Genomic DNA, 26,546 nt, shown 5'->3' with positions numbered 1-26,546 from the left:
TTTTTACCACATATACTTTGTGCTAACAGGACCTGACTTCACTGATAGAGCGCTCTTTTGGATCTTTATGTTTTAAATAGTCAGTTTATGGTTGGGTTGATGTATAACTATCTCTGTCTGTCACAATGTCCCATGTCCAGGACTCCCCTCGGAGCTTCCCTAGATGATCAGAGTGCTTCTCCCAGCAGAGGTAATCAACATTTTCTATACGTTTTGTTTGTGTATTACATTGGGAGGACACCAGCCTGTTAGGACACTGAAGTTTATGAGTAATACTTGAGACTAATCGGCATATTTTTTAAAGCCGGGTTAACCTCAGGCGTGTCAGAATTGGTTGAGAAATTTCTCTTACTCTATATTACTGGGGACATGTTACTGAAAAGATTTCACAACTTAACTGCTTTGTGTGTGTGTGTGTGCACTGTTTGTGTGAGAACAGGACCGCTGAGGAACGGCTGCAGCTTTGAAGATGACCTTTCACTGGGAGCTGAAGGTCAGTACCAAGAAAAAACTCACAATACAAACAAGATTAGACTTTTCTGCTCATTGTTAACAGTTTCCCCTTGTGTTCTTCTAATTCTGGATTTTAACTGATGCAACCAACTCAAGGAGCATTTTGACATTTTGGTATATCCTCTAGTTCTCCATTTTACCCACAGTCAGATTAGAAAGTTGATTTTGACCCCAAATATCGATGATTTAAATCGTTAGTCAAGAAGTCACTGATTCTAACTTCATGTTGTCAGTCGAATCATTAACTGAAAGCCTAACTGTAATGGAAATAGAGAAGTGTGACAAACTATGTCTTAACCCTCATGTCTGCTCGCCCCCTCAATGCTTTCGGCTCAAGTGTTGAATGGTAGTGAAGTCCAGTGTGATCGTCAATTGTGTTGTCAACAGTCAATCAGTAGCGGAGCTCTGCAGGTCTGTCTGCAGATTTATATTATTTAATACCATCTAAACAACCCCTATATCTCCATAAATAAACAATATGACAATACATTGTTCTGAGATATAGATAAGCAAATTCACCTGCAAAAAATAAATACATAAAGGAAGAGGTGCCAGTTTCACAAAGACAGACTTTGACTATGGCTTAGAAGACTGCAGAGAGACGTCTGAATTCATCTGTTGCATAAGACCGGGAGTTTTGAGGTGAATGCCGGGATAGAGGTGGGGCTTTTGAAAACAGCAGCAAGTGTCAGCTAAGGAGTGAGCAGAGGGTGTGTTGGATATACGCATGTTTATTGCATTGGAAGAGTATGCCATGTGAGAAACAGCTGCCAGGCTTCACTTCATAAAAATAAAGAAGGTGTTTCATGACGAGAAGCTGCTTCATATACAGGAGCGCAGGGGACAAATTACATCAAGATAGATAGATGATCATATTAATAATTGATTAACAGATGGCAGACATATAGATTTTTCCACAGCTACAGTAGTGAAAAGTTGTTCAAACCAAAATCACTGGTGATATTGTTCTTTGATTGATAATAATACGCTTTTAAAAGTTCATTATTTTTTTTATAACTCTGACACATTTTGTGCAGAAGCTGACTGATTGTGATTTTAGGAGATCTGTGGGTTACCTATAACTCTGCTGGTGTTAGCACTGAAAATCTTGAGGAATTACTCTTTGAACAAAAGAAAATATCATACAGTTTTAAAGTTAGGATCGACACGTCCCTTATTTCTACGTGTTTTTACAAACTCTTCAACTTTTGATGAACTTTTAACCTGAAGATGTTTTGTTAAAACAACTCCTGATGTCTGACAAACACAACAGTGTCAGAAAAATCAACAGAACATTGTGTGATTCACTGCTCCATCTTCATTCCTCAGTCCTGTTTCTTTATGACGGAAAAGTAAACAGTCACAGAGGTGTGGAAACCCAGTGAATGCGTGACTGACTGTCCTCATGGTGTGTATGTGTGTTTTCATCATTCCTCTGATCTGCGGTGAATACTGCACTAATGGCTCTGAAGCAAGAGGGTGTATTTGTTATTGAGTGCACAATAGACTGTGATGACTTTATGTTGAAGTCCTGAACACTGACATGTTGTGGGGGCTCTGTATGTGTGTGTGTGTGTGTGTGTGCGTGTGTGTGCGTGTGTGTGCGTGTGTGTGCGTGTGTGTGTGTGTGGTCTGAGGGTCAGCTGTTGGAATCAGGGACTGAATAGATGCTAATGAGTTGAGGCTGAGAGGTCAGAGGTTGTGTGGATCTGATCAGAAACACCCTGTTTCTACACTGGAGCTGCAGTTAATGTTGTCTAATTTGATTAAAAAAAAACTTACGCCATAGCAACTGCTCCTCTGTTGTCACCTAAATGTGGTGCTAAAACAATTGATAATTAAGAAATTGATGATTAATTAACAGTTAATTTTATCGTTCAGTAAAATCATCATCATGTTTTAGTTTCTTGATAAACAGTACAAGCGCCGTTACAAAGCTTTGTCACGCTCCACACCAAGTCTCTACAAGTTAGTCTTCAGTACACATCAGTTACTAGACCTGAAGAAGCTGGATGAGAGATGAATTCGTCACTAGATACTGGAGGAAAAAACGTACCCCCTATTGCTGATTCACAGGTATCACTTAAAGTTCAAACTTCATTCAATCTCCAGTTTTTAGTTTTCTACGTTACGCCACATCCTTTTTTGGAATAAAAGCACGCAGTCATCCAACTGACATACAGAGCGTCTAGCCAGGTGCTTTGAATCAGTCCGCAGAGACGCTGAAGTTCAAATCCTGTGTTAATCCACCTTAATCTGAATCCTTGCGAATCCTTCATTGTATCAGAAACACTACAGTTTTTTGTGGCAGCCTAATTAAATTTCACAACCTGATAATGAGCAGTGTAATGTATGATCTGTGTATTAAATGTGTCTGACATTCAATGAGCAGCCGCAGCCTACTGTGCTTCACCAGCTGCTGTGATTCAGACCAAAAAGCTGACCGGATTTATATCAATAAAAACTGTACTGGCAGATTGTTAAATTGACATTGAGGTGATCAGCTGATCAGCATGTCCCTGTTGAACTACAGTGATGAGATTGAAGACGCTACAGTGTAGATTTAGAGGTGTGGGGAATTACAGTTGGATCATGATTAACTGTGGGTTTGTCACTGTGACATACAAGATGTTCAAAATAAGAAAACTGATAAGCAGCTTTAAGTAAGTGATCACGTAACAAAATTAGTAGAGAAACATTTGGGTGGGAGTTAGGAACAAGAAGTGTACAAGAATGCATGTAATCTTATATTGTAGGTCAAGATCAAGAATAATGTCTAGGGATTTTTAGTGTGACTTAAAACTGTCTGATTGTCTCTGTTCAAGTTGCTATTCATTCTTGCTGTATCTAAATTTTGTGAAATGGTTTAATGATTAAAATGAGCTAACTGGCTGTGTGTTGATGTGGACAAGACACAGGATGAAAAGATAATGGTACGGTTTTAAGTATTGTATTGTATTTGTTGAAAACCTAAGCAGCCTCTTTAGTTGAGTAATTCTGTCTACTTCCTGTGTTCGCCTAAACCTCACCTCAGGTTATTATGTCCTTACCTTTCGTGCCTTCATCGTGTTGAGAGCGATGTTGAGTCATCTTGAGATTTGGCTGAAGTGGCTTTTATCCTCTTTGGAAATCTCATGTATGAACTGATCCTAATGGGTTGTAATGTTGTAAAGACAGGATGGGCGGGGATTTAAGTGTTAATGTGGGAATAAGGTGGAAGTGAATTAGTAAATTAAAGGGTGAGGGTGGACTGGATGGGTGAATTAGTGTAAGGCGGCATGTCATCGCCATGTTTGTCTTCTTTAATGCCGCTGTCTGTCAGAGAAAAAAAACATTGTACATTCAAAGACGGTTTAAAATATCCAGCTGAAATGGAGTAGAAAAAGAGAGACACACTCAGACAGACAATGTCAGGACGACGGGTCTCAACAAGTTCTCATTAACTGGAAAAGAAAATAACTGTCACACCTCCAGTTGGTGATGACTTTCACTTCTCTGAAAGAATGAAGGTTAACCTGCCTCAGCTTTACCTACAAAGTCAGAGCAGATTTACCATTAAAACATAAGGTTTTATCTGTTAAAGCTAGATAGCTATAGAAAAGCAACAAATCTGCTCTGTGAATTGGTTGAAAATGCTGTTTCTTAGCTGATTTTTGCTTCTAGGTGGCTCGTTTAAAGTGAAGAATCTGGTTAAAAAAAAAAGGGGGCTTGAATATGCACTTTTGTCATTTCATACACGAAATCAGGCTGAAAAAACTGAGGTTGGGTACTAGTTTCAGTAGTAAACTTGTTAGCAGGACATTTCCCACTATTTTCTGACATTTTTTAATTAAATGGTAATTATTGACAGATAAATAAATACTATATTATAAGTTTTTTTTTATTGGTATGTGAGTAATTTTAGTTTTCTTGTTTTTCTCTGCAGCCAACCATCTTCTGTCCAGTAACAATAAAACTGAATCTTGGTGAGTCCACTTTTATGTTTTCTCTCTGCACTTCCCTTTATAACACCGCGGCCATAAAATCAAGGGTCGAGGTGCCAAAATAGTTTCAAGTTTCTGACAAATTTGCAGTTAATCACATGACCCAAATGTTAAAGAATAATCCAGGGGCCCTTAGATTAATTAAATGAAGTTCCACACAGTTGATAAATCAGTTTATCCTCTCTCTACCCTGTGTGTACGTGTTAACGTCCTGTGTATGTGCATGTTAATGTGTTATGTGTAGTTTTGGTCTTGCGGCGGATCAGAAGAGGAGTCAGTATAAAGAGAGAGGAAGAAGTATGAACTCCACAGGATCTGGGAAGAGCAGCACAGTGTCCAGGTCAGTTCACATCTCTGGTCTTCAGTCAGACTCATGGAGGTTTCTGCAGGAAGTGACCCAGTGATCTCAGGTAGAGAGGGGCGTAGACACCGAGGGCTGTTATTAAGCTTCAAACCAATTGAATGACAATACAGAGAAGTCGTTTGTAGCCGACTAAAAAGCAACCAGAGGTGTTGTTATTTGTGCACGTGGATGTAGAGCAGTGGTTCTTCACCAAGGGGTCTGAAGATGATTACAAAAAGTAAAATAAAGAAATAATTAATTTGCACAAAATTACAATATTTTTTTCTAATTTTCTGTAGAAAAATGTTTTTCTTGTAATTTGACAGATAGTTGCCACCTCCTCGGGTCCCAAAATTAATCAATCTGAGCAGGAAAATAACTTATGATCTGTAAGATTTTCATAAAATCAAACTGTTTTTAAAATTATTTACTCAAAAAAAGTTTGTTGTCTGATTTTTTTTTTTATGTGTGACATTTGTTTGGTCCTTAAAAGTCCAGTATGGGTTGGGCTATAGTCACAAATACACAATACTTCATTTTAAAATGTCACAAGCAAAAAACATTGGGACCCACTCACATAAGAGCATGTCAGATATAAAGATGTTAACACAGTTGATTTGAGCAATTGTGATTTGTGTCTGGCTGAAATGTTCTCAGTATTTAACTGAAGCTACTTTCTTACTGTATATTTCCTACAACAGTAAAGACTTGTCTCAGGGCTCCTTTGATTGGTTTGAATAATAACAACAGCTCGCAGTGTCACTGCTCTAACAGAAAGTAGGTGCGGGTCAACAAACTAGCAGGATTTATCTTTGTTTGTAATTTGTGTTTGGATTTAAAGTTGAACTAACTGTTTGTGGTGGATATTACTGTTTTGGGAGGATGATTCATTGGGAGTGGGTGGGCAGGGGGTGTGGCTATGGGTGCCAGGGTTTGTGTGTGCGTAATGGTTCATAATGGGCTGTGGGTGGTGCATCATGGGTAATCCATCCTCTGTTGTATGTTGTTGATACAAGGTTTGAGAGGTTTGTTTCTGTGTGTGTCAGGATGAAAAAGCCAACAGAGCAGTGACGTATAAAAACACAGACATCAGTCCTTCAGGGAGCCACTTCAGCTCCGTTGAAGGTTGTGTTCACACTTATTCAAGTCTGTCTTAAAACAATGTTCAGGTGCCCATATCAACATCGAAACAGTTCTTTCTGGCTGTAATTGCTCCTTCTGTTCACACTGACCATTATAATATCCCTTCCTAATGTGCTTTCACTGTAAGTTAGGGATGATACAATCCACAGTCCTTCTTCTGTGCAAAAAGGTATTCACAAGTTTATCTGAAGCCAATCTGTGGCTTCACTGCAGCTCAACAGGGAAACACTGACTTATTTGGGAAGATATCCCCTTTAGTTGTCTGACTCAGCCAACAGGAGCCTAATGTAAGCGTCAGAAAAACTTTTGAATCCAGTCCATGTTTTTAATTACCAGTTTGAATAAGAGGAAAGATTATAGCAAGAACAAACTGTTTCAATATTCATGTAGATTCATATTATTTTAAGTTAGACATGAAAAATTGTGAATCTGTCCTTGAATATACATCTCATCCTTCACTGTCAGTGGACGGGGACAAACAGCTGGAATTATTCACTGCTGCATTAGCCACTCGTTGCAGTCATGTTATACTGTACATTATCTTCACTGCACCACTTTTTTCCCAATAAAACAAGTTGTCCTTTATCTTGGCAGCACTGAATGCAAACCCAGGTTTCATCATGCAGTCCCTCCAGGAATCTCTGATCTTGTTATCACAAGAATTTATGCAAATGAGTCCCTGCACTTTGTTTGACAAATTGCAATGTTTTTAAATCCACACAATTCTTCCACATAAAAATGGCCAAACTCAAATAATGCGTGCCAATGTTACAGATCAGATCTCATTTTTATACATTTATTGGCACCACTCCATTAATTTACCCTCAGACTGTGTTTCGCAGCGGCATGACTTCTCCAATTGATCTAACGCCTAAAAGACTTTTATGGTTTTATGGAGCCCTTTGGTGACATGACATGACAGGTAGCATTGTTTTACCTTATTGAGTCAATACAGGAGAAAAACTACTTACAGAGGCTGGTAGTGGTAGCCAGCTGCAGGCTAGTGGCTACAAGCCCATAAAAAGCCCATAAACAGGACATTCCAGAAATCCAGAGAAATCCCTACAATAAGTTTATTTTCCCTCTCACTGGAACTAGCAATTTTAATAATACTGCAATTTAAGACAAAATAACCAACAATGGTTGCATTTTTCTAAAGCCGCTGCAAAATGAGCTCCACTTTAGGTCATTGTTGGCCACAATAATCACAAAAACAACTTTTCAAGATCCTGGAGGGACTGATTGCCTGGTGCTGGTCAAGTTTCTACTGGTCTTTACCCTTTCTAGGTGGGGCTGCTGAGGAGCTTGGGAAGGGCAAAGCATTGCTGCAATCTCCAGGGAGGCGGAGGCATCACACTAACTCATTAGCTCACTAACTAAATAATGAACTATCTCACTAACAGACTAACCCACTAACAGAAAGCTGTGTGTGAAAAGTACTAACTGCCTGTCTGTGTTTTCGTAGTGTTTCAGAGGTGATGGAGCAGTCAGAGGAGCACCCAGAGGAGATCCTCCTTACCCTGTGGTTAGACTGACTAAACTAACCAGCAGACTAACTCACCAGCTAACTAAGTGACCGGCTGACTGACTTACTGACTGAGAGACTGTCTGTGTGTGTGTCCACAGTGTGTCAGAGCTGCTGGACCTGTACGAGGAGGACCCTGAGGAAATCCTCTTAAATCTTGGTTTTGGTCGAGAAGAACCCGACCTAGCCTCGAAGGTTCCTTCCAGGTTCTTCAACAACTCCTCCACAGCGCGAGGCATTGACATCAAGGTACCGACAACAGCAGTGTGAAAACAGTGGAAACAAACTTCAGATTTAATTTAGATTGTTTTTTGAAGCTTTTTGAAATGCAGACGACCGCAACACAAATACCAGTAAACTCCCGGAGACTCTAGCACAGCAATCTTACACTGTAACACACTCCTACACAACTGCACAGTCCCATTTCACTATCTAAACTAAATACACTAAACACAAAGTACAACTGAGGCTAATGAGAATTTTATAAAGGTCATAAACTGAAGTACAGTATTGAAAAGTTGGACCTTATGATGGCGCTAGATGAAGAGTCACCCAACAGCAAATTTCATGACAAGGAAATGTTGTACACATATCACAAAAATACCACAGATGTATAACTCATGGTGGCGGTAGAGTAAACCTCACAGGATCACCAAAGTCATTAGGATTCATCCTCTGGGAGCCATGAATATCCGTACAAAACTTTGTGCTAATCCATCCTGTAGATGTGTAGATATTTCAGTGGATAAGTGAAAACTTTGACCCTCATGTGGTGCCGCAAGATAAGTCCGAGAACCATGAAAGTCGTTAAGATTCATCCTCTGGGGACCATGAACGCCTCTACAAAATTCCATTACAATCCATTCAGTAGGTGTTTAAATATCTGGACCAAAGTTGTGGACCAGCACTAGCACGGCTAAAAACCAACAAACTCCCTTCGAGAATCTGTCAAGGTGTTAGTTTTGCCTTTGCTGTGGAGAAACACATTTTTGGTCATAAATGGTCATAAATTTCACCTGTGAGAACAGACCAGATTTACTTTTTTGGAGTCTGCTGCCCGACTTATCAGTGCAATTACTCACTGATACTGTTTTATAATGACATCACTTCCTGTGGCTGACCTGCAGGTCTATCTGGGAGCCCAGCTGCAGCGCATGGAACTGGAGAACCCCAACTACGCTCTGACAAGTATGTGCCTCCACAATGTCTGCATTACTCTGTTTACAGTGTGTTTTTAGTTTCAGTAGGGTGGCAATGTGCGAACACCTCTGTACTGCAGGTGGAGGGTTAACCGTGTTAGTGATGAGAGGCTCGGAGGTTCACGTCCTGCAACTGTAGATAGAGGAAGTGAAGTTCAAAGAGTGTGTGTGTGTGTGTGTGTGTGTCCTGTTCCCAGTATTATTGTGGTGTTTTGTGGGGTCCTTCAGCCATATTAGCTGTTCTGCCAATTGCCTGGACAACACTGCCGGCAAGGACAAAGATCTGTTTGTCCCAGACTCTCACACACACTTACAGCACACACACACACCACGCGCACACACACACACACATATACACATACACACACACACACATGGACAGAGAGAGCTGCTCTGCTAACATCCTGGCCTCTTTTTTTTAACCTTCGTTTGCATGAAGGTATGGGCTCTGTAATTACACACACACACACACACACACACACACACACACACACATGCACACACACACACGCACTCACATACACACACATACACACACATACACTCACACACACACACACACACATGGACAGAGAGACCTGCTCTGCTAACATCCTGGTCTCTTTTTGTTTTTTAACCTTCGTTTGCATGAAGGTATGGGCTCTGTAATTAAACACACACACACACACACACACACACACACACGGCTGATTCTCTTCTTCTTGACAGTTTAACTGCTTTGGTGCTATAAAAAAGGACTTAACCAAGGATCCTCTGTGTGTGAGAAGATGAATCACTCCGTAGCTGAAAGTACATCAGGTCTGCAAAAGTTTGATTTTACACCTCATTGGCTGTTTAACCAGTCTGATCATCATTCGTTTGAAACAAACAATGCAGTGAATGAGTGTTGGTCAGCCAAGCGGTCTTAACACTTTTACTTAAACACAGTATTAATTGGTTTTGACTGGACTTTGTATCTCTGCTCTCTTGGTTTTTTCAGTCCATTTGTGGCCACTCCGTTTTGCTGTTTGTTCCATTTCTGCTTTTATCTTTTAACTTCCAGGTGCTATTGCTGTCCTTAGTAAATACAAGTGAAAGATCTTGACCCTGATCAGTTCACACAGCCTACTACACATTTCTCACATGTCAACATTTCTGAGGAGGAAATAAGGCCTGACAACACCACACGCACCGCAGATAGATTTAAAAGACAACCTTTTCCAGCTTAACTTACTTTACAGCAGCAGCTTGATGTTTCTACGGTGAAACATTTCTAGATGGTTCACTTATCACTTTATTGACATCATTTGCATTTGTCACAAATTAACAAATTCACAAAAACATTTCCACAAAATTTTCACTCTGTTGATATTGAAAATATGAATTACAGTATTGAGCTTGTTAAACAGTAATAAGCCCATGTCATGGTGCAATATAACAGTGTAACTAATCAAATGAGTTTCCACTGTGACTCTGTGTCAACACTTTTTTGAATGGCAACACTCAGACGTCTGTTATGATGTCATGTTGTTAGTTACACATAATAAAACACACTCTGACCCGTCGCTGTGACTGTTGTAACGGTGACATGATTCCAGCTCTGTGTAGGAAGAATGATCTAAATAGCTCCACTATGTAAATATATGACCAGTTATTTAACCCACAGTGAGACACATTGAGGAAGAAGAGACATCTCTCACAAGTGTGCAGTCGACGTTTGTCAGACTGTTGTGAATGAATGTGTCTCAGTCTCCTCCAGCTGTGGCTGCCCTTCACGCTGTGATGTTTTATTGTGTAACTGGTTATATATTTGCTAAAATGCCACTGCAGCATTATCACACGCAGCAGATGTTCACTTACACAAAGCAACACATTCCCACCCCTGGTGCAGACAGGAAGTTCATACACAAAACAGCGGAGTCGTAGAACTTCCTTGTTACTGAAACGCATAAGGTCAATGGATTCATTCTTTGATTATTTTGTCCAAATACTTGAAAGGCCACAGAAAAACATAATGAATTGATCAGGTGGTCACTGGTAAACAAACTGATTTCTGCTCAGTCTTGCCATTTGTTCGGGATTCAGAAAATAAAAATATTTTCCTGTTGGTCAAAGTCCACCAGAGGTACTAACCTGTGCCATAGATGTCTAAAACAAACAACCCGATGCTGTGCGTTATGTACACTGAGAACGGGCGTGACTGCTCATACATGCATATTGTTTCCCACTGCTTCTTATCTCAGGAGCACAACCTAATTTTCTTGTTATCTGCAGATAACAACTAAATGAGTCACGAGCTGTTTGGTGGCATGCCCACTGAGGCTCGATGAACTGAGTCAGGAGGAGAGACGAGAGCCAATGTTTAGGGGAACCAGAGTCTGAGGGGCAGAAAAACAACTCATGATGACAAAAACACATCAAAGGGCCTGCTGAGAGAAAAAGAAAGCAGGAGTTAGTTCACTGTCGGAATGCTTTGACTCACTAACTTCGATCATGCAAACGCACTATGTGCAGAAAATATCCATCTTTGGTGCCCCTCCGTGTTATCATCAGGAAAGATGGTGGCAGGCAGCGGTGCAGGATCCTACAGAGGCAGGACAAACGGCCCAAAAAGCAGGACATACATCTGGGTCGGTCGTAAGAAACTCTGGTGTGTTTGTCCATTTGGTTCCGTTTGTTTTGGGCTGTGAAAGTTCCGAGTCGAACTCTGGTGCAAACTAAGCAACCCGGCCTGGACCGCCTGGAGAGTCCTGGCCTGCCTCCAACTGGACTCTAGCATGGTTCGTTTGTGGTGTGGAAGTAACATGGACTGTGCTGGATACAGATACAGTGTTTCCCTCAAAAAAAAACTCCTGTGAGAACTGTGATCTCCTGATCTATATATATGATCTATAGCAATATAGATCATATATTTTTTTATTTTTCTAACAATTAAAACTTTTGCCAGAACAATTGTTTAAAAGATCTTTAACAGTGGATTGTCAGGTCCGTTAAAGACATCATAGATTGCTTTATGATTAGATGTTACTTTAAAACTTATGTTTAATCACGAAAAATAAACACAAAGTGCAGTAAACATAAAAAAAGAAAAACGAAATCAGTTCTCCTCAGTACACACACGCAGTTTTTCAGGGTACTTGGTGGGTATGTTGTTCCAAGTATCTTAGAGAACTTGTCTCAGTGTCTTCTGTCTCTTCATGTGATCCCAGACTGCGTGATGTTGAGATCAGGGCTCTGTAGGAGCTCAGACCATCTGCTGCGAGACTCGTCTCTGAAGACGGTTCTTATGACTCTGGCTGTATGTTTGAGCTTGTTGTTATTCTTCAGAATGTATTTGGCACCAGCCAGATGTTTCCCTGATTGTACTGCATGATGGATAAGAATCTAAACATGCACCGAACTGTACATTTTACTAAAGGCGACAGTGTGCTCAGAGACAGATCAGTCTGTAGTGTTCGTAGCTCTTCTGAACCACCACACTTTAAGGTGGGATGAAAAGCTGGCTTTCATAGAGAGGGGCGAGATGTGATCATCATTGAAGTGAGGATAATTGTGAGGATAATTGTACATATTTTTGGACAGTCTCCCCTCCAGGGTATTCACAGTGTTGAACCTCTTGGAGAACTGGTGTGGAGAAAATTCAAGTCCTGGTTACTTCCTCACCTCTGCACACCTGGTCAAACTGAATTTAAAAAAAAAAGGGAGTTTTAATGTTGGATTGTCGTTTTTTGGAAACTGACACTGAAAATGTGTGTGTGTGTGTGTGTGTGCGGGGGAGAGGTTTAAGATGCTGTTTGACAGGCACTTATCTTGAATCATACTGATACTGATGTTGGTTGAACCTGATGCTGTAAATGTCTGGTTTAAAACTAGCTGCATCGACTCCGATCAGAACTGGATCCGTGTGTGTTTTTTTCTTTAAGCGAACTGCTCCTTTAACAGTCTCTGGTCTGTCTGTGGTTCCTGGAATCTTTCTTCTTTTCCAGAACATTCTCATACTGTCCCATCGTTTCCCTGGATCCCAGACACGTGTGTGTGTGTGTGTGTGTGTGTGTGTGTGTGTGTGTGTGTGTGTGTGTGTGTGTGTGTGTGTGTGTGTGTGTGTGTGTGTGTGTGTGTGTGTGTGTGTGTGTGTGTGTGTGTGTGTGTGTGTGTGTGTGTGTGTTGTTGTTTGTTATGTAAGCCCTGTTCTCACCATCTGAAAGAATCTCTTGGGATGAGGAGTAGAAAAAAGAGCGAGTACGTGTCGTTTTCTCTTATTCCTCACTTCCTGTTTTAGGATCCTAAGAATGAGCATTAGTGCAGAGTCAGCAGTCAGCAGGAAACACACTCACACAGTATTACTGTCGTCACACGAGGCTGCTGTAATAAGAGGTTCATGTTCTGTAGTCGTATGCAGATGTGACTGAAATAACTGGACGATTGTCTGTTCGACTGACTAGTTGATACAATAATTTGTTCAATATGTGTTTTAACGTCAAGGTTTTTTATGTTTTTGTTTCTTGTAGCTTCTTTCAGAATCCTTTAGCTTGTTTTAAAGGTACAACAATTGATTTTTTTTTTGGCAATTTGGTGGCAGCAGAATAAACTGAGAGCATGACTCGGACATTTTATCAACTTAAAAAAGTTGTTACGGCTAACATTTTAGCAAGTAGTTGCCCTTTAATACGTTTAGCAGACACAGAGCAACATTATTATCACATTGGAGTTGTGTTTGTGTCCACCTGATAAATCTAAGTCCAGTTTTCACTCAACTTTTAGCTCCAGTTTTTGTCTCTGCCAATTCCACTGTCTTCACCAGCTTGTCACTAACTTGGTCTGTCTGCTGTTTGTGGGTTTATCAAGAGCTCTCTGAAAACAGCTGTCTGTTGCAGCTGGAAATGAGGTTAATGAACGCACTAATACTGAACCATACAGCAAATGTGCCAACCAAAACAAGGAGCTAAATAGGGCTCAAAAGCTCCGTAGAGCTGCAGAGTTGTGGATTCAGTGAGTTATGGGCTGTGGGCTCCAACTTGAGCCTTTTTCTTTTTTGAGACTTTTCAGCCCACGTTCGTTTGCATGTTTTCAAATTGGCAACAAAAGTTTGTAGAATTACCTATTTCAGTTCCGACCCATGGATGTGCACACATGTGTAGCTTATGTGTATGTATGTATTTTTTTAAAATGTCGGCTCAGATCAGGTTTTCAGTACAACTGTTCTTTACTGTGGAGATGTGTTGATTTTTGGCCGACCTGGTGGCCTCGTGGTTAAAATGCATAGTATGTAATCACAGTATCCGCAGTTCACTTCTGGATCTTTGTTCTGTTTCAGTCCTTCTATAATCTATATTTTGACAGCAGTGATGTAACTCAACAATAAAATTTAACAACCAACAGATCTGTTTTTAGGAGTTACGAGGTCCCGATGGGGTCAGAGGTGAGACAGTAAGAGAGAGTAGGCATGTTCTCTATTTCAGGTGATATTGTAACATCAGAGAGAGTTACAGGGAATTTACAGAGCCACAGAGAGAAGACAGAAATCTGTGTTTCATAACAGACTGACAAGTATTTAGACACAGAGCGATGGAGAGGAGGAGGGGAGGAAGGAAGGAAAGTATGCAAGTCATCATCCTGTTAAAGACGAGACTGACAGCTCGACTTACACAACCATAGAAGAAGAAGAAGGAAGGAGGGAGGAGTGGCTCTGACGTCTGTGTTCAGTCCCAACATGAAGCGTTTTTTTTCCCCAGTCTTTTACTGCAGAAACTTAAAGAATCCAAAACTCTTTTTTCAAACAAGTGTAGGACTCTGTCAGTGGGATGGAAGATATTTCATCTGTTTCCAATAATAGTTTGTTTTTTTTGTGAATAAAGTGTTATTTTCTTCTTTCTGGAGCAGTGATCTTCCTAAGTCTGTGTGTATCTGAACTCACTCTCTTTCTCATTACTTCCTATATAATAAACACTTATATATATATAGATATCTATAAAGTTAATTTATAGATATAAATCTATTGCACCATATAGTGGTTTTAGAGACAGCTCAAGCATTTCCATCTGTCCGTTTTTATGCACATTTTCAATTTGTGTATTAAAAAAAACCTGTGTAGAAATGCTGGACATGACGCAATAATCCAAATAAGTACCTGAAACATGTTTTTTCATGTTTGTTTGAGGTTTCTTTCTCTTTTTTCCATCTCATTGTGTCCTCTTTGTCTGAAGTGGTGTAATAGCACTCAGATGGAGAATTAACACCATCAGCTGTTTATCTCGATGCACCCAACTCCTAATATTTACATAAGAGTGGTGGATGGAAACACATTAAATGTCCTATATTTTATACTTTTCCGGTGTTTTATTTGATGTTTAGATATTCATAAGAAGATATATTTGTTGTTTTAAGTACAAAAAAATGTTTGAACGTAGTTTTACATCTGCTCTCTGGAGCTCTAGTAACAATAGGTTGGTGAGCCAATCAGATCAGAGGCTCTGAGCCCCTATTCTGATTGGCTGACTATTTTCTGAGTGATTGAATAAAATTAAAACAGATTTCCAGTAAACATCCAGAGAAACCAAATCCTTCAAGGTTGAGTGGTGGGTCTGGGTGGGCGGGGCTTGGGGCATTGCTGCTTTGTTGTGACATCACAAAGTTCCAGAAGTCCTGACGCCTCGTTTTACAGGCTGTGTGCGTTTCTCTGTGGAGTGCTTTGACATTTTCACAGCATTAATATAGAATCTAGACCTGTTTTACAATAAAAAAAGACATGGGAATCTAATTTTATACAGTATGGGACTTTTAATTACCATTTTCTTTTTCTATTTTTTTGGAAATTAGGTTAAAATTTGCACTTCCTTTGGGACTGCACTTAACTTTTTTACTCCGGTTTGAAATGAAATAAGACTCCTTTGTCCTCATAAGGCTGAAGATGAGACTGAATGACCTTGTAAGATGGATGTGTTTTGGGGAGTGCTTTAAAAACCAGCTCAGAGACAACAGGAAACATCCAACCGGCAGAGATATGTGAACTGGCTCAGAGAGGGAAGAGCGTTGCCTGGCAGCTGGATGTTGACATGTTCAGACTCTTAACTAATCTGCCTTTTGATCTATTCACTCCCAGTTATTACACTCAAAGAAATGGTCTTAAACTTTTTTCGAAATCCTTTGTTCTCAATCTTTAGGCTCCCTACTGTAAACATCTCATCTTACTCAAGGAGTTTTCTTCCATCAGGACAGAAGTTTTTGCCTCATTAGTGTTGGCACAGTAGACGTATGAGGTTTTTTTATTCCATCAGCTGTTGGCTTTGTAAACAAAGGATCTGTTCAGACCTGGTATTTACATGCGTCCTCAGTGATCTGATCACAAGTGGACAGCTCTAAGTACGTCAGTTCGCACCTGGCTTGTGTCTCCACATGTCTCGAGTGACCACTTGCGATTGGATCTCACTTGCTCGATATGCAAACAGACATGTATGCATTGTTGTTTTTAGCCAGTCCGACCGTGAAGGAGGGAGAGAGAGAGAGAGAGAGCAGGAAGAAGGGGCTTAGCAAATCAATGTACTGCACACAGCTTGACACTGAAATATCTTTTTGAAATAGTAAAATATTTTCGGTTCATAATGAAACAGTGTTGGGACTAATCAGACTGTGGCAGAGGACGTCAGTACGGTAGGCGGTCCTTCAGTGTGGCCCAGGAGGCGTTCGTGTTCACTCTGCTAAAAGAATGTGGCCTCGTGTGGCCCAGACCACCTGTGAATATGGTCTGAGTGATCGGATCTCAAATGTGTCCTCAATGCGTCTTGGGTGCGATCACACCTGAACTTAAAGCTGTCCACTGTGTGAACAGGGCCCAAGTGTGATTGGCCTGTTACAGCTGTGGACGTGACGGTCTCCCTCCTCGTTTCTGGCTTCTTCCTCTCGCTGCTTTCACTAAATATTTTTGGACTTCTTACAAAGCTAGCCAACTACATACGACCTGTTTGACTGTATCTTTGAATGTAGCCTTCACCTCCATGTTCCCTTTAGGTCCAGAGCAACCAGTGATAAAAACACAACTTTGTGCATGATGTGAGCACAGAAAGTACTGAAATAATAGCTGCCTTCCAACTATATTTTGATACTGAATACCTTCACAAAACATCGCCACAGAGTCTTTCTTATTATTTGTTGCTGCTAGCTGACATACAGAAATAACAACTCTTACATTTACACACTAACACACAGTGTTAACAGCTCCCACCAACCAGAGAGCAAAGCAAAGCAACTTACAACACCCTCCCATAAACAAGGTAATAGGTAATGCTGTTTTTACATGTAGTTTGCATATCGTCTCTGTGAAGCACTTTGTGACTGTATTTTTGTTTCTGTCCGTCACAGGTCGTTTCCGTCAGATCGAGGTCCTGACCACAGTAGCTAATGAGTTCTTCCAGCTCTACAGTCAGGTCTCTGGTCAGCCTGTCCAACGCATCAGCTCCAGGGACCAAGGTAACCGTGGCAGCTACTGTAAATGCTGAAATTGTGATTTTATTATGGCCTCTATTCGGGGGTTCAGGTTAAATTAGAGACATGCTTTTATTCCCAGTTTCACCAGATTTCTAGTTAATGCAAAAAAAGAAACATGGAAAAACTGGAATTAAGAGGTGGGTTAGATGGGTATTTCTTGAAAAAAAAAATAGAAACTGTGTTGAGAATGACATTAATCTATACTGAAGGAATTAGTGCTATGTAAAATCTGCAGCTGGGGTTTGTTAGAGAACAATCTTTCTGTAACAATATGTCCGCCTTGTTGTGAAACATATTGGACATGTTATCTACTAGAGACGTGGGTACAACAATTTTATTTTATCCCTCTCTCAAAATCTCGTTGTTTAACTCATTATCTTCTTCATCTTGTCTCGTTCAGGAGGAGAAGTAGGAGAAGGGGGAGGTGATGAGTCGATTCCTCCTCTGAAGAGAACCAACTCCGCTCTGAACGTCGCCAAACTCCTCAAGAAAACCATCAGCAAACACAACCTGCTCGCAGCCGCCCCCGAGTCACCTGAAACACACACACCTAACCAGCACACACAGGTGAACGGACACACATCCTCTGATCACACGCACACCAACGGTCACGCACACGCCGGCTCAGAGCAGGACGGCTGCAGCACTGACCAAACCCACCAGGGGGAGACAGTCAGCCAGAAACATGTCCGCAAAAAAGACAGCTGTTCCCTGGCGACGGTTACCGAGGAAACCAACGGGGATGGAGAGACAGATCGGCTTACAGACAACAGGTACTGGTGGAGCTAATATTTAAAGCAGTTTGCACTGGTGGAAGAAGCACTCTAATCAATATCATCTACTTAAAGCTACAATATGCATTATTCACATACTGATTGACAGCTGCGAGCTCCCACCCTGACGTTGGCCTTCTCTGATTGGTTAGAAAGGCAACACTCACTCAAAAACATCACAAGATAATATCTCTGCTCTGCTGCCAGGCTGTTGAATGATTCTGGGTTACAGAGGCATCTGACAGCACCTCTATATTTTTAGAGCATATTTGGAATGAAAACATATTAGAACAAAGTTACATACTGTAGCTTTAAGTAAAATTACCAGTACAATAAAGTGATAATACTTAATTACAACTAAAAGTCCTTCATTTAAAATCTTACTCGAGCAAAATAACATAAGTATTATCAGCAAAATGTACTTAGATATCAAAGTAAAAGCATTTGTTGCATAGAAAACCTGCCCCTGTGAGCGGTACATGTATATTATAGTATATATATTCAATGTTATTAGGTTGTTAATACTGAATCATCAACGTGTAGGCAGCATTTTATTGTTGTAGTAATACTATTGTATTGTAGCAGCTTCATATACAGTTAGGTAGTTTAGTCCAGTGGTTCCCAACCTAGGTGTCAGGCCCCTCCAAAGGGTCACAAGATAAATCTGAGGGGCCATGTGATGATTAATGGGAGAGGAAAGAGGTAAAAGCAGTTTGACTAAAAGTTCTAATACACAATTTTTTTTTTAGGACTTTTCTATTAATCTTGCTTTTTTGTGAAATGATGGATTATTTGACATGTTTAAATGAAACCAAGTGAGCGTAGGTTTTTGTTGGAACTGATAGGTTAGTCCTAGACATCAACTTCTGACAACTGACAAGAGGCCCAAATTAGACACTATCTTTTTTTTTTTGATACAGAGTCACAAGCCAAAAAAGGTTGGAAACCACTGGTTTAATATTTAACAATGTTATGCATTTATGTAAGATCTTAATTTGTAAAGTATGTAGTAACTAAAGTTGTCCGATGAATGTAATGGAGTAAAAAGTTAAATATTTACATCTGAAGTGTAATGGATTAGAAATATAAAGTAGCATACAATGAAATACTTAAAGTACAAGCACCTGAAATTTGTTCTTAAACACAGTACTTGAGTAAATGCACTTCAAGTCTGTATTGTTGCTGTTGACTAACATCTGGCCTCCCATCAGTCCTGAACAGAGCGGCACTGGACCAGCAGCCAATGGAGAGCATCAAACAGGGTCAGCTGACCTTCAGTCATCCAATCAGAGAACAGAGGAGGGAGCTCAGGTGGTCAAAGAGGAGAAGAACCTGACCTCAACCCCAGAGAAAGCTCCGCCCACCCTGGCCCCACCGCAGCTGGCCCAGCTCCGCACCGAAAATGCCGACTCCTTCGACATGGAGGAGGTACGATGTTCTCCTGCGCTCTCTCTGGTTCTAATATCCAACCTCCTCCCACACAGAGATGTAGTGTTCTTCAGGGTTCTGATGTTTGCTCGTCTATAATCATGTAAATCACCTTCCATGCAAAGAACTTGTGATGTTCTCTTCTGTTCATAAAACTCCCAATCCTACAATGACAAGTGTTGGTTGACTTATCTGTTGTAAAGCAGGCGTGGCTCTGTTCTTGGTGCATTCAGGTGTGATTTAAAGTGATATTTGATGGTTGGACAGCTTTTCTGACTCGACTGTCAGTGGAAAACCAAGGTGAAAACCTGTTTGACGATTCTGCTTGATGGAGTAAATACACCAGGACCTTCAGGGCAATTTTACCTGCTGACGACCCAGACGAAAGTCCGCTGCTGTAGGTGGACAAGCATGTTGACCCAGTGTATCTGCTTAAAGCCACGCTGTTGTTTACAGACTAGCCAGTTAGTGAAAGGTTTCAGGCTTTTCTTTGAGTGAAGGTGCTGTTCTTTTTTTCTTTATTTTAAAATCCAGTCTGTTGTTTGTCGTTTAGATCCAGAGTAACGATGATGAGGGTCTGCCATCCAGAACTTCCAGAGCCACCGGTGAGTTTACCCCAACCTCTGATGTCACCTGCTCACCTTAATGTCCTGTGGGCGTTTTCCTGCGCACAAACAAAAGTTATCTTAACATTAATTTACCCCTCTGCACTTTTTCTTTACATCTGTGTTTACTTGCTAGTAGTCTTCTTCTCACCTGTCTTTGTTGGAATAGTGTGAAACCACTGGCGACAACGTGGGCCCAAGGCTGGGTTACCAACCTGGCAAAGTTTGAACCTGCCCAAGGTCCCCGGATCCTTAAAGGCCCCAAATCCCTCATGCTTACTTCATATCACTTGGCTCTACATAATTTAATTAATCACAAATTTATTAGAAATTTGCACCATTGAATTAGAATATTAACATGTCGTTCACCCTCCATCTTGTGGTTCTGGTCTCGTCGGTTTAATTAAATTATCAAATTTTTTATTTGTGTCAAATAATTTATCACCATCATCAGAGGACTGTAAGGCCGCAACCAACAGTTGTTCATTATCAGTAGGTCTGACAGTATTTTCTATAACAATCTATTGATTATTTAGTAAATAAAATGTGAGAAAATAGTAAAGAATGCCCATTATTATCTGCTGAAGCACAAGTGAACATCTTCAAATATCTTGTTTTGTCTGACCATCAGTCAAAAATCCAAAGATGTGGACTGAACTATTACAGCAAACAAACTAGTAAATATTCACCTTTGAGAAGCAGGTACAGGTGAATTTTCGACAGTTTTGCATAAAAATGACTTAAATGATCATCAAAATTGTTGCCAGCTGTTTACTGTCAATGACCTAATAAATTAATACACTAATTATTTAATCTTTAAATTACTGGTTGGTGTCTGAGTGCCAGGGGAAATACTGAAACTGCCATGGATAGAGGGGGTCGAGACCTTGGCAGATTGTATTAAAAGTGTATTAGATAAACTCTTATGTAATGCAGCTCTGTGCCTGACTGATAGGAAACAAAAATCAGCAGGCTCATGAAACAACGTCTGTATTATCAAGGATGTTCAGACCACAAAAGACACGTTCACACATTTTCTCGGCACACACAGTCTGCACAGATAGATTGTATAAGTCAGGCTTGATCCAGTAAGTCAGGCTCATATTTTAGGAATTTCAGAATACCGAAACATGATATTTTCTCCACCGCTAGAGTTAAACTATGCGCATAAATCACCGAAATACCAAAGTAGTATTATGTAATGTTTTTCTTAACTTAAGTCTGCCCTTACATCAGGGTTAGACTAGCCTGCTTCAAACACACAGCTCCTTCTATAGCACTTTGTTCAGACTGTAACATTGTGTCTCACTGGCTTAGATAGTAATATCAGTAATTATTGAATGATAATACTACTAATAATAATGATAATAATATGATGATAAAAAAAACAACAACAATAAAACCAACAGGACAAATAAAAAGCCAAAAAAAAAGACCTGAAAAATAGGATAACCCCAAATTAAAACTCTATTAAAAAGATTTTTTCCTTTTTAAAAATACCAAGGGGCCCAGGAACGATACACTGGCCAAATTGCATCTTTCCATTAACTTGTTTGCATTCATGCCACATTGCGTCAGGCTCTGTGTGAATACACATTTATTTAGACAGAGCCCCTCTGGTCTGATACTGCAGGATTGTATCTCTCTAAATCTAGATTTTTCTTTAATGTAATTGTGAAAAAAGTATAAACGTTAAATTGTAATAGTCATTCAACCACACCTGTGCTGTATCTTTTATATAGAACCTCTAACTGTATGATGGTAATTGGCTTGAATAAATTTAAGGGCTTAGATTTAATCCTTAACAAGCCAAATCAGTGTCACCTTTTCATGATTTTCCAAGAAGCCACGAGGACAAGTTAGATTTTCAATAAGGCGTCATGATGATTCTTATAAAGATGAAAGAAAGTCTTGCAAGACTTGAAATGCATGTTTCCAAAACGACTGAAATTCCTGAAAGAGCTAAACACTAAAGGCGATAGAAAGTCTGAGATTTTTATCCTAAAGGATTCTGTTGGAAATCAGTATCGGTATCAGTTTATTACCTGGTACAGTAAAAGATACAGGGATCCAGAGCTGTGTCTTTTTTGTATTAGTCAAAAATCCTGGCAGTAGCATTGTGGGTAAACAGTAATGTAATTGACTCTGAGTTGAAGAATACAATGAAATTGTTTTTTTCCATTCTTGAAATTAACAAATCAAATTGTGGCCTGAGTCTAAATCACTCATATCTGTTTAACCAGATTTAACAAACAAAATCTGACTGGATCTTCTGTCTCTCCACTTTATATCCTCCAAGTAGAGTCTCTGCTGAGTATCTATTGAGTATATTTCTGTATATAAGAGTGTATATATGAGAGTTTATACTGTATAAACACAGTCTCTTTCTGTATGCAGCAGACATTTTTCATTTGTCTCAATTTACTCAGATCTCAGGCAGGACAGACTCTTTATGTTCAGTATGAATGAGTCTACTCTGCCGCCTGCTGGACAGATGTGGTACTGCAGGAATAATCATGATGTTTTTTATTCTCTGTGTCTCTCTCTCAGATCTGTTGAGGACAGTCAGTCAGCAGTCAGACAGCAGTGGTTTTGCTGAGGAGCCCTCAGCCGACTCCAACAGCTACTTCAAGGTCAGTTTGAGCGTTTTATTCAAAGTTTTCGTCTGAGCTTAGGTCACCACCTTTGACCCTTTTGAATTATTTGAACTGACTCATTTAATTCCAGTCAGAGTCTCATCACACCAGGAGGAGAAACACGCCTGCTGATTAGTCACAGGTGAACTGCAGGAAAATGATTTAATGGTGTGTAGTAAGAGCTTGTATCCCAGTCTGGAACATTTATCTTTCAGGAAAAAAACATTCAGAACCACTTTAGCTGCTGCAGATTCTCTAATGTCTGTAGAAAGGGTCCAGCAAATAAAATCCTTCAGACTTAGAAATAAGGAATCAAACACACACATTGATATAAGTAAGTTATTTGCCTCAGCGGGCTTTACAATCTGTACAGCATATGATACTGTCTGTACATAGACCCTCAATAGATGTCAGGCTTTTCTTTTAAGAGGGAAAATTATTTGATTTTCCATATGAAAACACAAGAAATTACATTATTTTACAGTTTTTGGCATTTATTAATGGCAGAATTATTCCACTCAACTCATTATTGAATATGAATCTCATGGTGAATTTCATGCTGCTGCTACACTTAATCTTATTATACTAAACCACTAATTGGCTCCAAATTTCTGCTTTGAATTTACTTCACAGCAAAACCTTGTGACCTCTTACAAAACTCAGTGTGCAGTTTGGATCCATTGTCACATTTTAGATGTGTAGGAGTTGTTGGCAGTTCAGTGATTGATTTCCTTTCAAAACTCAAATGCTTTTGTTTAAATAACTGTTTGATATTCAAAGAGGTAAAATTATCCAATATTTCACAAAAAAATCAGTTGATATAAATTTGTGCAGCAGAATGAGACTTTTACTTTTGATATTTAAGTAAACATTAATAGTAATGTACTTTGATTTAAGCAGGTGACTTCTTCCATGTCTAGTGTTTAATTGATACTTAATTTTAATTAGGTGCAGGAAAGTAGTGACAGCTGTGACAGTGAGACCACTGTGACATCGCACCCATCACAAGATGTGGCCACGCCCCTCGCACTGGACCAACCAGCGTTCATTTTGCCAGATGCCAGAGAGGAGGAGGCGGGGCCTGGTGGCACTGGTGAGGCTGATGGGAGGAGCAGATCCAGGGAAGAAGACGAGCATGATGGGAGTTCAGAGGAGGTTACACAGTACACAGCTCACCAGCTCCCCAGGAACAGACCAATGGGAGAGCAGCAGAATGAGACCCGGGACCAGGAGCCAGCCGAGAATGGGGGCCAGACTGATCCTGAACCAGAACCACAACCAGATATGGAGATTCCACATAGTATGTCTGCTGTAGAACAAGAACCACAAGACACTCAGAACCAGACAGAGACCGCCGCAGACACAAAGCCCCCTACAATGGGAGTGGAAGCTGGGGACGAGACCCAAGAAGAGCACGCATCCTTGGACGGTTCTGATTCATCCTGTCCTTCTGCTCCTTCCTCTCCGGTCCTCAGTGCTCTGAACCGAGCCAAACAGTACCAACTGAGCAGGGGTGGGCTGAGGGTCGAGACCCCAGGGAGAGGACGAGGAAGACGTGGCATCCCCCTACAGAGGTCCTCCTCCCTGCCCTCCTCGCTCCTCTCGCCCTCCAGGGTCGTGTCCTCTGTCAGGATCCAGTTTGGACGAGGACAGACGTCGTCCACCCAGCCCAGGTTCTCGTTCAAATACAACCAGGAGGCCGGGGAGGACAAGGAAGATGGGGAGGATGGTGAGAAAGAGGAGGAGGAAGGACAAACCAACTGTCTGTCCACTCTGATCATAAACCCCTCCTCCTCGTCTCACTCTAACAACCAACCACTAAGGCTTCCCACAGATTCTCCCATCCCACCTAAAGCCATCCCACGCTACCTGATGAGGTCATCCTGCTCCCTGCAGAGCCCCAGCCCTCCTCCTGATTTGTCACCAGGAGGCCATGCCCCCTCCTGGAGCACCCAGAGCGTCCCTGATCTTTCCTCCAATCAGCAGCCGCCTGGCCACTTCCAACAAAACCTGAGTGCCAACCAAAACCAGCAAAGTTGGAATCAAGCGCCGACGTCATTCTCTTACGCTAACCCAAATCCTAATCCGACAGATCAGTACTTAAGTCCCAGTCCCAACCCTAGTCCCAGCCTTAACCCCAGCCCCTACCACTTCACTCTGAACCCTCACCCGCATTACCCCTCCCCTCTCCATCCGTACGCCAGTCTTCCCAACCTCCACCACAACCACTCCTTGAACCACCATTCCAGTCTGACTAGTCTCCACCAGCCTACAACTCCCCCAGTCCCCCAGCACGGCAGCCTCTCCAACTTGCATCAGCCCTCATCTTCCACAGCTCATCACCACGTCAGTATGGGTAACCTGCATCCCGGATCTCCCATAATGCACCACCAGGGCTACAACCATTCGTACAGTCATCAATCGCCTTACCATGCCGCTCCTCATGGCTCACAGTTTGCCTCTCCCTATCTGGGTTACCATGGCTACAACACGAATCCAAACCTAGGGTTCCCCCACCCTGTCAACCAGTGTCCGCTGTCGGCCCCAGAGCACGGCCTCCATCCGGGTCTCGCGCCGACTGTTCCAGGCTTCCTCCCGGGCCTGACGTCAGCCCTCAGCCAAGGTCACAGCCTCCACCCGGGTCTAGGGCCCGGCCAGGGCCCGTCCAGCACCGAGATGCAGCTGAGGAGAGTTCTGCATGACATCAGAGGGACGGTTCAGAGTCTGAGCCAGGTTAGTCCTCTGCAGTCGCACTCTCTCAAGCTCCTGTTACTTCAGCTCTAGTCGCTGTAGCTGTAGTCTGTGGTTCTGGTCCTACTTGTAAACACATGTTAAAGTTATTTTGTTATTCATGTAAAGTGAGTGTTCGTCTTCCTATCCTCCATCCAGAACCGAGCCGACACTCCGGACATGTTCAGTGAGCACAGAGCAGCTCAACCCAGCCACCAGGTACTGTCATCCCTCAACACCCCTGTAATGTGGTAAACACAGTAGTTAAATTTGTGGTTTAAAATCCAGCGGGGAAAGTCCCTGCAGTCTATTTAAATCACACTATATATAGCTTTTAGTGGATTTCCATAACATGAACACATTCTGTATTCAGTCATGTAATAAATTCACATATTAGCTTTGCATAACATAAAATTTACATAGTGTCCATCCAGGAGGCAACAGAGTGGACTGTTGTTGTCGTTAGTAACGATAAAGTCTGTTTCACTTTATCTCTCTCTCTCTCTCTCTCTCTCTGTTTTCAGTCTTTGGCAGAGTTTCAGCAGAAGAGGCGGAGTCTGAACGTGTTCCGCAGTCAGATGATGGATCTGGAGCTGTCAATCATCCGACAGCAAGCTCTGGTCTATAAACACCTGAGCCCTGCTGACAGGTGACTCATGACAGCAAGCGGATACATGTTTCACAGTAATCTGTCCTGTGTTGACATGTGATACTAGCAAACCTTGTGTATGTGTGTGTGTGTGTGTTTGTGCATGTAGGATGGAGGTGGAGCAGCTTCAGTCTCTGAGATCAGCAGTCAGAGAAGAACTGCAGGAGCTGGAACAGCAGCTGGAAGATAGACTGATGGAGCTGACACACACACAGCACAGGGTATATACACACATTACGCACACAAACACACACACTACACTACATATGCAGGCAACACAGTGGATACACACACAGCACAGGGTATACACGCTAACCACAGGGTGCACACACAACATTAGATATACACAAGCAACACAAACCAGACGGTATGTGCCGACCACCCACACAGCAGAGGATGTCAACATGCAAAACACAAAATGTACAAACAACGGAATAAAGACAAAACAGGCTGTACACAGAAAGCACACACACCACAGGGAGTACTACACAAAATACTCAATACAGGGTTAAAAAAAACAAACACACAATACACACACAACTTAAGGCATATACACAGA

General features: G+C 41.3%; 1 protein-coding gene across 5 annotated transcripts in view; it reads left to right on the top strand.

Moving 5' to 3' along the window:
• Window positions 1–26,546, top strand: part of itprid2 (ITPR interacting domain containing 2) — a 44,251-nt gene that overhangs the window by 13,170 nt on the left and 4,535 nt on the right. For all 5 annotated transcript variants that reach the window (XM_056388993.1, XM_056388996.1, XM_056388994.1 and 2 more), the window contains 15 exons: window positions 141–190; window positions 440–493; window positions 4,439–4,478; window positions 4,741–4,836; window positions 7,609–7,756; window positions 8,635–8,695; window positions 17,041–17,148; window positions 17,567–17,939; window positions 19,151–19,367; window positions 19,921–19,972; window positions 22,523–22,605; window positions 23,557–25,341; window positions 25,498–25,557; window positions 25,863–25,987; window positions 26,097–26,208. In XM_056388993.1, the coding sequence (XP_056244968.1) occupies window positions 141–190; window positions 440–493; window positions 4,439–4,478; window positions 4,741–4,836; window positions 7,609–7,756; window positions 8,635–8,695; window positions 17,041–17,148; window positions 17,567–17,939; window positions 19,151–19,367; window positions 19,921–19,972; window positions 22,523–22,605; window positions 23,557–25,341; window positions 25,498–25,557; window positions 25,863–25,987; window positions 26,097–26,208 (3,364 nt within the window). The remainder of the gene's footprint in view (window positions 1–140; window positions 191–439; window positions 494–4,438; window positions 4,479–4,740; window positions 4,837–7,608; window positions 7,757–8,634; window positions 8,696–17,040; window positions 17,149–17,566; window positions 17,940–19,150; window positions 19,368–19,920; window positions 19,973–22,522; window positions 22,606–23,556; window positions 25,342–25,497; window positions 25,558–25,862; window positions 25,988–26,096; window positions 26,209–26,546) is intronic.

This window comes from Seriola aureovittata, chromosome 11, assembly GCF_021018895.1.
Source record: "Seriola aureovittata isolate HTS-2021-v1 ecotype China chromosome 11, ASM2101889v1, whole genome shotgun sequence".
In the NCBI taxonomy this organism is placed as follows: domain Eukaryota; kingdom Metazoa; phylum Chordata; class Actinopteri; order Carangiformes; family Carangidae; genus Seriola; species Seriola aureovittata.
The sequence above is the reverse complement of the archived record's forward strand: the minus strand, read 5'-3'. Positions and strand labels throughout refer to the sequence as shown.